General features: G+C 33.8%; 1 protein-coding gene across 1 annotated transcript; it reads right to left on the bottom strand.

The window, feature by feature from the left end:
- Window positions 1–4,207: 4,207 nt before the first annotated feature.
- LOC127878948 (complement C1q tumor necrosis factor-related protein 2-like) lies at window positions 4,208–5,904 on the bottom strand. Its single transcript, XM_052425516.1, has 2 exons — window positions 5,478–5,904; window positions 4,208–4,792 (listed from the first exon to the last, which is right to left on the bottom strand). Exons 1-2 carry the CDS (start codon window positions 5,536–5,538, stop codon window positions 4,320–4,322), a joined length of 534 nt encoding a protein of 177 aa, XP_052281476.1. The 5' UTR covers window positions 5,539–5,904; the 3' UTR covers window positions 4,208–4,319.
- Window positions 5,905–11,388: the final 5,484 nt, after the last annotated feature.

Below are 11,388 nucleotides of genomic sequence, written 5' to 3'. Positions count from 1 at the left end.
TGTGTTACCTCGTTACCTGATACGATTAAGTCTAATTTAAACTGGTGAGAGCTGAATGCATTGTATCTTAGATACGCCATTTTGAAGCAAACCAGACATTAAACGATCATTTTCTCAAAGGCAACCATTTTGGCATTGTTGTTGTTGTTCTTATTTCGTACAATAGCTATTTCGTACCCATTACTTTTGGAGTATTTCGTTACTGTCGATTCAAATATTTTGAGTTATTATAGTTATAATTATTCTTTTGCTTCTTCTTCTTCTTATGATTATTATTTCTAATTTCATTTCTTACTGTTTTGTGCATATTGCACACTTTGTTTGTTCGAACTCAGTTACAAACATAGTTGAATTTAATCTCCACCAAGGGAGATAACATGAATCTTTACTATACAAGGATTTATATAGGATGAAACAAACTCGAAATATAGTTTATTAACAGGTAAATTTCGATATATTTTGCTCATTATATACTACTAAGGCAACGTTCTTTCATAATAGTCACACATATGTGTGTATTTAAATTCAGGAGTGATGCGACCGAAATTCGTGTCGGAACTCTCGCTATTAAAAAGATAGAGTGGACTATTGACGCCAAGAGTCTGCCAAAGCAAAAATCATCAAAAGACTATATGGCGGCAATTTATATTGACTAGGTGTTGACCCAACGGGAAGATAATTCTCGAATACGTCAGTAAGGGAATCTGCGAGGAAATGAAAGCATTATTGTCAATCTGTCAAAAGTAAAAGATATATCTCAGATTGACACGTGAACGGCTTTTGGGGGAGGGGGTGAATTCCACACAATTAGAAGACAAAGATACGACGCTAACCGATTTACTGCTAAGTGATGAAGTATGGGAGACTTTTTGGAAAATAACGTTTAATCTTTTCACAAGGAACTTGTTTGAGCGCATTTAACCTAAAATAAAAATGGTATTAATATCTTGCCCCTAATGATCATATCAAATCATCATAACATAAAACACATACATAGCAAAAATTTCAAATTTAATAGCACAGTTCCTAGCCACAAATGATGACAATCAATATGAAATGAAATGTCCCATGGCGTGTCCAAAATATACTTCGGTCGTATCGCGACACGGTGACTACCATACACTGTTTTGAGGGTGCCAACACATATCTACTTGACATTTGAGCTGATTATCTTAGTACAACCGTAAATTTAAAGCTCATTTAATTTTATAATACCGAGTTAAGTTCGACACAAAGAGGTATGCGATTGTAGTGTGTTAATTTTGTACTTTTGTCTATGCCTACACAGCCCTGTACATAATACATTTGGCCTCAGTACTTCAAACCGTCAAAAGTATTATATCTGGTGTTGTGCAAATAATAGCATGTCGAAGTCTGGCATATGTAACACCGTTTATCAAACAAAAGGTCAAATAATACATGTAAAGTATATTGCACTTTCATCATCGCAAGCTTAAATGAATCTATTAATTTGACCGACAAATTGTACATTAAAGAATTTACAATCTGAACCTGGTATAATTCAATGTTAATAACCTATGTGACATTTTCAGACTTATGAGACCCAGCAGACATCGTCACATAAGAAGCCAAATTTAAAACGTAGAACAACATTTTCTGTCAGACCGAATGTATAATCACAATGTCGTGATTACTCTGCGTGTCTTAATAACAATTTATGTAATACGACATGTTAAAGGGATTCAACGTTGATGCATTATATGAGTTTGCGACAAATGAAATATCTGAGAAGAAAATTGTATTTCCATTAATATAAATGAAACATATACGCATATAACCTTAGGCTTTGCAAGAATCGTAGTGTTGGGAACGTTTCCAATACACTTTCTGAGTGCATCTTTTTTAAATGTGAGCTTTTGATTTATTTGGTTGATTATTTTGATGTTGTTAAGCATATTAAAATATATCGCATGCCTTTATAAAGATTGTTCTTATATCATAGCCTATTTTTCTATGATTTCATGTTATACCATTTATTCAACGTCTGCAAACCTAACAACATAATCAATAATGTTTTATAACGGCTTTCAACTGATGATGTTGAAACGACATACATTTTCTGGGTATAGGTATGTGAATCTGAGACAAAATGAAGGAAGATTTATCAATATGTCGAAAAAACAGATACCTGTTTAAGTGACACATAAGTGACAAATAAGCGACTTAATGTTCGTAACATTAAGTACACACGTTGATTAAAAGACCAATACACCGGCAGATGTATTGCTTTTTTACAAAGTTGCACGTGGAAAACAAACTGACAATATGTACGACATTAAACACGAGTTGGTTTGTGAAAATAAAAACAATAAATAAAACACTGCGCACCCAATGGTCTTATCATTGTACGAAGACGAGGTGTGTAATTATACCCACAATATGAGTCGGATGTTAAAAAAGAAACAAAAGTGATAAAACTAAATGATTTGCGTACTAGAATACTACGGTAAATTTAAAAAGGTATGTGTTTGGCATTTTCTTTATCAAGTTGGCTTCATGAATTGGTATATTTATGCGAACACAACTTGAACAGTTTAAACAGGGAGACACACAGTTCAGCACTTTAAAATTGCAGGCTGTTTGTCACTTAACCGTCCAAAATTGTTATTTTCTTTGATATCAAGCGCCTGTCAATACATGTCAATTTATTTTATAAAATGAACTCACAACCTTGGTTATTATTGAATGTATCGATTGTTAAATTAAATGATTACCGTTAACCTAAAACAAATAAGGCTTAGAACAAAAATGTATATTGCCTATTTATAAAGATAGAATATAATACATACATCATTATTGTTATGGTTTTCATGACGTTCGAATTAAAAAAGTATATGTTAGTTTTGCTAGATATTACATTTATATTATTTTTGCCAAAGAAAAGCACTAAAACTTAACTGTCAGTCATATTAACCAAGCAACGTGAGTTCTAATAATTGAATATTTCATTATCTTTATCCTTAATATCGTATTAATATTCGCTATATATTTTGACTTATCTTGCTGCGAAATTGCTTAGCGGGTCACACAATAACATCTCACGTAATTACTCGAAGTTTTCGGACATAACTTATTTAAAACACAATTCGTGATGGCATGTATTGTATGAGTGTGTCCATGTTTGATTTGAGAAAAGCTGTTTTAATGCAAACAATTGAAATTCATCCTCTCTGTGATCCATTAAACCTTAACGTCTCCGCATTATTAAGTTTTAAGGTAACTTGGTTAATGCCATGAAGGTTAACCAACCACCTGCGTTCACGACAACTGGAAAGCACCCATAATAACAAAAAAAATGAAACCCTATTAATTCAACCAAAAAACAATATAAGAATATAAATCTCGAAAACCCGTACCGAGACATATTATTTACAAACCGATTTCTTTACCATCCATAGTGATAGTTGTTTGAACTTCATTCAAATAAAGGGCGTTTCCTAAACTTTTATTAATCAAGAGACGTCATTATCATATTTTGTCAAGCAGATCTCTTTTGAATACTGGCCCTTAACATCAAGGTGCAAAAATTGACATGCGTAAACCTTCACAACGATATTGACAACAACTTTTATGTTTTTTGGCTTTCATTTGTTGAGCTTGCGGATTTCATTTATATGTGAATATTCTGTATTGGGTTTCTATTGCGTTGATATCATTTGGAATTTTAGCATATATAGTAAATGCTGATTTAAATGACGGCAATGATGAAAACAATATAGTGATTCGCTCGTACTCTTTGTTCGACTTTCTAAAACAAATTGTAATTTACGAATATTTTTACAAATATGCCATTGACTACACATGCTTTATAGAAGATTTTATATAAAATATTCAAATGAGAGGTATAATATTTTTTTAAAGTTCAGAAAGCATCTGCGCCTTATATTGAAAGCCTGCATTTTTCAATGGAACGATCAAATTATTTTGGGCTAAGTGGTCGGTCACTAAAATGGGATGAGGCCACATTAGTTTGTAAAATTTTAAATTATGAATCTAAATTTAAGCAATTGAAAAGCTCAGTTTTGTATGCGACTATAAATACAATGTTGATTCGCATATGATAAAATGGCGTGTGTATAATTTTAGAAATCGACAAAGAAAGTGCAAAGTCTCTGGGTTTTTTTTTCATTTTAATAACATTCAACTTAATCAAACAAATAAAGGAAACAATTTTCTCTGTTCAATAGTAAAAGCCAATACTACGCAATTATATTTAATTGTTTTCGACATGGGGTCCATTTCGGAAAAACACATATAATTCAATCTGAACGGTAAATTGTGTCACATGTCTTTTACAGCTATTGTACATTCTGCCCTACATCGTTGTTTAAAAACGACTTTAGCAAGAATCCAGAGAAAAAAGAATAATGCTCCCTGTATAGATTTTGACGAGCCCATTGGCTGTCAACAGCAATGACGTCACCAGCGTTGCGGACAAGGGCGACTGTACCCGCTGCCGTATCGTAATCGTTGTCACCTCTGCCATCAGGCCAGATGTGAACAAGGATAGCGCCATTGCGAAGAATTCGGAAGTGCGCTGCTTGATTTTGGAAGGACAGCAGCGTGAGAGAAAATACGTATATTCCGGGGACTGGAGCCGTAAAGCTGCCGTGGTATTGATTGTAGCCACCGCCTTCGTTTGTGAAGACATTATCAAAGACAATGTGCTGTCCAGCTCCGAGATTCTCCATATGGTTGGTAAGTGAAGCAAAGAAAGCGATCCCAACGGTCCCAGCATGTCGTTGTGCTACTTTATTGGTTTTTACTTGCTCTACAATTCATATTTGAAAATTTTATTTCATAACAAATGAATGATTTAACAAATGGTTAAATCGTATTCGATTTCGATAGATCCAAATAACTTATATAGGGAGAATGAATTCAGGCACATTATCAGAAGATAAATTCGTGTTAACCTTCTTTTAATCCAAGCATGTGAGTTAAAGATTCCCTGAATAAAATATTAAAGCGATTATATACGATATTATTACTTTCAAAATAGATAAAACGTTGATGAATCAAACATCTGAATAAAAGCTCAAAAGAAGTAATGGAAGAAAATCAACGATAGAAAAGTTGTATTTAATTGCAAACAATGTTATTCTGTAAAGCAGGCATCACCTTTGTGTACATTAACATCTACACTCCGCAAAAACGACATGAGCCTGTACAGATTAATTCAAAAGACTAACTATTAAACGTGTTGTTGTCGGTAATAACTTGCTCTGAATAAATTGCACTAAAAGAAACTTTATTCGAGATATTGTTCAAATACAAATTCTTAATAGTATTTAACATTTTTCCGTCTAATCAATATGTTGGATAAAGATTGTGAGACTACAATATTAACATTGAAACAGTATATATTCGCCTATGTTCAAATTTACATTTATCATATCTGTTCTTTATCGTGCAAAAATGTACAAACTTCAAAATGTGTTTATGAAAGGTTTGACCTGTTATTATTTTTGCAGATTTCCTTTCTGAAGATGCTGTGTTATGGATATTCTCCTCCATTTTCGCTTCATTTTCGACTCCAATTTAGAAACTTTTCCTTTCAAAACATCGATTTCGTTCGTCAACTTTTTTTGTTGTTAATTCTTGCGTAAAGGCATTTTCAGCGATGCTTGTTTCTTGTTGCTTGGTAAGTTTGTTTATTTTCTTGTACTGGTCAATCAGCATCTGATTAAATTTCAGTACACTTTGTTTTAGCTTTTCTACATCCATATCCTTTTCCTCAAGGCGCGGAACATTTTCTTGGTCTACATCATAATTTGCATCAACTGTGCCAAATACAGAAGCGCACGCTACAGTTACAGCAAAAACCACGGTGAGCGACACAGGTTGTGCCATTATTCCAAATGTCTCTTATCATTTGGTGACACAGTTAAGGCGTTTATTTGTACAAGGTTTCCAGTTTCAGGCGCGTAAATGGAATTTAAGGCTGGTGGGTTAATCGTTTTTAATGTTGGGTATTTACACTTGGATCTCTAATCATGACGTACTATATTTGTAAATAATCTAGTAGATCTGTTTCACATGCTTACAAAGGAAATGCATGCAAGCATATATAATTAATCTTAGAATCGAAGATAATGAAAAACAGTGCGCTAGTATTAATCCTATTATGTGTTTGATTATCGGAATGAAGAATTACGTTTAATTCTAGCATTTTCAAATGATAAATGATTGTACAAAAACAAAAAATAATAACATTATGTATATTCACCATTTTTTACGCATGCGTATGCATGTTTGCAGGCTTACACGGAAGTCATTGTTATTCGAAATCTATTAGTGTTAACTATTTCTTCTATTGTATGTAAAAAAACCCATAATTCTTTAGACAGATCAAATCGACCAGATACTCTGGTAAACAACCATAACTTGACAGTAGGCCAGGCATCAAACTAAACCAATACGGTATGACCGGTTTAATACAGTATGACCACAATACGTAAGTTTATAAAGACTTTAAGTGATTATTTAAATGAGTTGCAATGTCACGCACGTCTGTGTACGGCATTATTATGTCGTTGTATAAACAATTAAAGATTAATATTCGGCGCATCATAATACTCTGTAGTTTGTAGCTCTGTTTTCAATCAATCAATTTTCTTATTCAGATCGAAAACTATCAGAAGTGTCAACATGAACTTTATAATTAAAATCCCATTGTGTTTCATTAGAAAAAGGTCCAGTGCAGAAGAAACAAGGATTGTCTCATACTGACATACAAAATAATTGAGTCGCGTTCTGAAAAAACTGTGCATAATGTTTGTGCGTAAAGTCTCGTCCCAGATTGGCCTATGCAGTCCGCACAGGCTAATCAGCGACGAAACTTTCCGCCTACACTTGATTTTTGGTAAGGAGGAACTTCCTAGAAACTAAAAATGCCATAAAAGCGGAAAGTTTCGTCCCTGATAAGCCTGTGCGGAGTTCACAGGCTAATCTGGGACGACATTTTACGCACATGCATTATGCCCAGTTATCTTAGAACGCGGCACAATTGATCCTCACTATTCATTATAAAGCTTTCATATAAATATAAACTAGAAAAGCTCACTGACAAAGTTATATGCTGTGGGAGTTCTGGCTTTTTGTTATGGTGTTTCTTTATTTTCAAACGTTGTTCACGCATATAATGTTGATCAGTTCAACTGCCCCACCCCTTTGCATTATTTAGCTTGTTTACATATGTCAACTGCTCATGCTTACTCCCTTTACTTCCCTCCTTCAATTAGAAATACTGGCAACTTGACCGTAAACATAACTTCTAGAAAAATCAAATTCCCATATACACAAGCTAATTCGTTGAATGCATCTCTCTCGAAAAATCATTTTGTTTATGGATGGGTGCAGAACTAAAAAAAACAACACAATAACTCTAATTTAGGAAAGCTTAGGGTTGCCGTTCTTGAGCATGACACTTCTCATCATAAGGTTGCATTGTATGTGAACAATTGCATTATTAGAAAACCAACGAAGAGGTATAACTCAGCCCTAAAATGTTACAGACGGACGGACTGACGGTCGGAAAACGCAAATTATTTATTACTCCGCCTTTTGTAGGGGATAGCTGTGTGGTTATTCAGCAGGAAAGTTAAGGAATTTAGCAACACAATCCTCGGATTTGGCGATTTTCCAAGTGCTAGCCGACCTGGAGATTTTTATGTGTTTTATGTTAGGTATCTGCATTACGAAACCCTGGGCGTACATGTGGGCACTGTTAATTAGAATTTGCATGTGCATATTAACATTCGCGTTTTGATTAGTGGTGATTTAAAAAAAAAAGATTGTTGAATCGATATATAGAGATATGCGATAGAATTTACTTTACTCGTTATGCGACTAAAACAATATTTATTAATATTCAGTTGGTATATTTGATGTTAATGCAATTATTCCTTGTGCTCTTACTCTATCCGACATGTGATCAATACGGCTCCTACTCTAAACCACATATGTGAATACGATCATCAACTAAGAAAAGTACAAAAGAAATTCACCATACCGTCACTAAAATATTTTATTAAAATTATTATATTTTTTAAGTTAATCCGATCATAACACGTGAATCGTATACATTGGAGAGTTTTCGTAAGAAACTGTTTGCATAAGTATAATTTCTCAATCGTGATCCCTATACTTACTTAAACATGTAGAGAAATAATATTGCAAGGAGATCTGGACGATTTCTGCCTTTCAATATCCATATCAAACTGGGAAATGACTCGTATGTCGTACATAAAACAATGTCATAACACTTAATGTATTGGTTGCTTATATATTTAATTTAGATGAATTAAAATAATGCATTCCATATCCGGTACACGATGTTCAAAATAAGATGGCGAAAACCCTTGAAGACTCTTAACGATGCGCGCGAATGACGTGCTCAGTTATGTATGCGACTACTATTACAAAGTTGATTCGCATATAATAATGGGGCGTGTGTATTATGGTTAGAAATCAATTAAGTGCAAAGGTTCTTGTTGTTATTTTCTCCTTTCAATAATATTAAACTTGAACAAACACATCAAGGTAGAGAATGGTCTTAGTTGCAACAATACGCCATGTTATGTAATGGTTTATGAAATGCGGTCCATGTCGGAGGTACCAAATTGTAATTGAATCTGAACTGTTAATTGTGTTATCAACACATGTGTCTTATAGCTATTGTACATTCGGTCCTTCAACGTTCGATAAAAACGACTAGAAGCCATAGAAAAAAAGAATAATGCTCCCCGTATAGCTTTGCCAAATTCATTGGTTGTCGATGACTACGGCGAAAATGACGACTGTTCCTGCTGCCGTATCGTAATCGCCATCAGGCCAGATATGAGCAAGGATAGTGCCATTGCGAAGCATTCGGAAGTGCTCTACAAGGTCTTGAAATGAAAACAAAGTGAGAGAAAATCCCCGACACTGACTGTGCAGCTGCCGTGGTATTGATTGTAGACAACACAATCGTTGGTAAAGACATGACCAAAGACAATATGCTGTCCAGCTCCGAGAGTCTCTATATGATTGGTAAGTTACGCGAAGAAAGCGATCCCAATTGTTCCAGCTTGTCGTTGAAATAGTGAGAGAGATTGAGAGAGGGAGGAGAGAGAGAGAACGAGGGAGAGGGACATGAAGAGAAGGAGAGGGATATGGAGAGAGGGAGGGGGAAAGGGAGAGATGAGAGATGTTTTCAGTTATTGATATGTATTAATATGGCTTCGATGTGTTAGTATACGGTTTAATAATACCGGCGATTTAAATTTCTTAAATACGTTTCATTACATTGTGTTTGTCATATTTATTTTATCTATTTTCAAATTTCTTCCTGCAAGGGTGAATTTGCTATCCGTCATTTTTGTTTGCTGCCGTATGTTTGCTTTCGATTGTGCGCATTATAAAGTTGAGACATATATGTAGAGGATATTTCATAACATTATACGTTTAATATGGTATGCTATTTCATATTTAACAGATTTGTTTTTGGTTAGGCAAATATTAACAATGTATAAAAGAAATAGTTAAGGCTGTAAGTATTTACTGTGGAAGACATACTATGTACAATTTGAGCAACATTTAGAGACCTAAGCTAAACATGTATATTTAAGTATATTTTAGTAAAAACTTAATGTCCTGAAAAGAAGAAATGTTCATAATATAACTGCTGATAATTAACCCTTTCGGGTTGGTTCAATTTCTAGTACAGACAACTTTAAAGGACGAACTTGTTACGCCTTCAGTTTGGAAAACTTTAAAAATTAAAATGTCTCGTTCAAATGAGACTTCGGATTATAAAAGCATTCAAATAATGTAGTGGGAGTATTTACATTCAAGGAAAATGACCATATGACTGACAATAAGAACAGCCTCGTGTTTGATCTGATTTGAATTACCCTAATCTAAGCCCATACAATGTTTACACAAATTATTTGTAGAAAAAAATCGAAATTTATTTCATTTTTATAAATCAAACGCGTTGCTTATGTTTTACCCATTGATCAAACTTACATAATAACCCAATATTCCCGTCAATTAAAAATGTGCATCGCGGTTCTTTTGTTTGGAAAGTATCAAAATCAAGTTGTGAAATTGTGTGTGCGCTATCTTGTGGCGACAGCTAACCTAAATACACCGATCTTTAGTAAAGAACCCTCAAACGTCATTTTCGGCGCTCTAAAATGAATACAGGAACAAACACGCAACCGAAAACTAAATATAAGCGATTTCATCCGGTTTGATGGTTAGTCTTATCTCAAACTAAGCAAAGAATTTTTCACAGGCCCGTGAATAGACATCAACATTAAAGCATCGATTTTTGTATACAGGCACTTTCAACGTCCGATTGAAACGTCCAATTAGAATATATATTAAAGCGGGTATATACGATTTTGTCAAATATTAATGAATTTATATAAACTGTGTAAAATACTTATTATATATATATTTCAATATAAATTAACATAAAAGTTAAGAAGAACATGTGTCGAAAAATGCGAAATAAGCCAGATATTTAATTCTGAAATTGAAAACGGCTGTACAGCCGAATTCGCCAGCATGTATACCATACATGTACGATGTGCATCTAAACTTAGTTTAACGGTTTATTTGAATTTCTGCAACGATATCTATTCATACGACACATGAACACCATCTCCGATCCTAATACAAAGACGAATGCTTCGGTTATTGTAAGAAAATATGTACGTCACTATCGGCTCGGGGCGCTAATTTGTCTTTGCTGCATTTTATGAAATTCGGCTTTCATGTATAATTTTTCTTGCCTATTTTGTGTTATTTTAACATATTTCATCAATATATTAGAATTAAACACATATAAAAAATCGTATATATCCGCTTTAAGAGGGCAATAGCTTTAACTACTTCGTTATATGTTATTTGGTTATCAAGGTCACCTAACACATTTTTCGAAATTTTCGAAGTCATGGTTCGAATTAAATTCTTCTGCATTGGCGTTATGAGTAAGATTTTTGTCCGAAAACATTTGCTGAAAATGATTTTAAAAATCATCGAGCGACGTATTACTATTGTAACAAGGTGTATTCTGCGACCTAAAGTACCTCCAAAATTCCTTGGGTATTTTCCGTTTAAGGTCTTCGAATTGTTTACAGCGTTTAAGATTGTATGCTTTGCGTTAATTTTTCGTCATCATTTTAAAATTACGTTTAAATTTACACATGTTAACTCTATCCGTATCGATATGTGAGTTATTATATATATGCAATACATCTCTATACAACTGTTTCGCTTTACTGCATTCTTGATCAAACCATTTATCGCTGTCCGATATAGTTTGTCGTTCAAATTGTTGATATTTTTTAACGCGTTTGATAATTAATGGGTCTG

This window comes from Dreissena polymorpha, chromosome 4 (genome assembly GCF_020536995.1).
Source record: "Dreissena polymorpha isolate Duluth1 chromosome 4, UMN_Dpol_1.0, whole genome shotgun sequence".
Classification (NCBI taxonomy): domain Eukaryota; kingdom Metazoa; phylum Mollusca; class Bivalvia; order Myida; family Dreissenidae; genus Dreissena; species Dreissena polymorpha.
The sequence above is the reverse complement of the archived record's forward strand: the minus strand, read 5'-3'. Positions and strand labels throughout refer to the sequence as shown.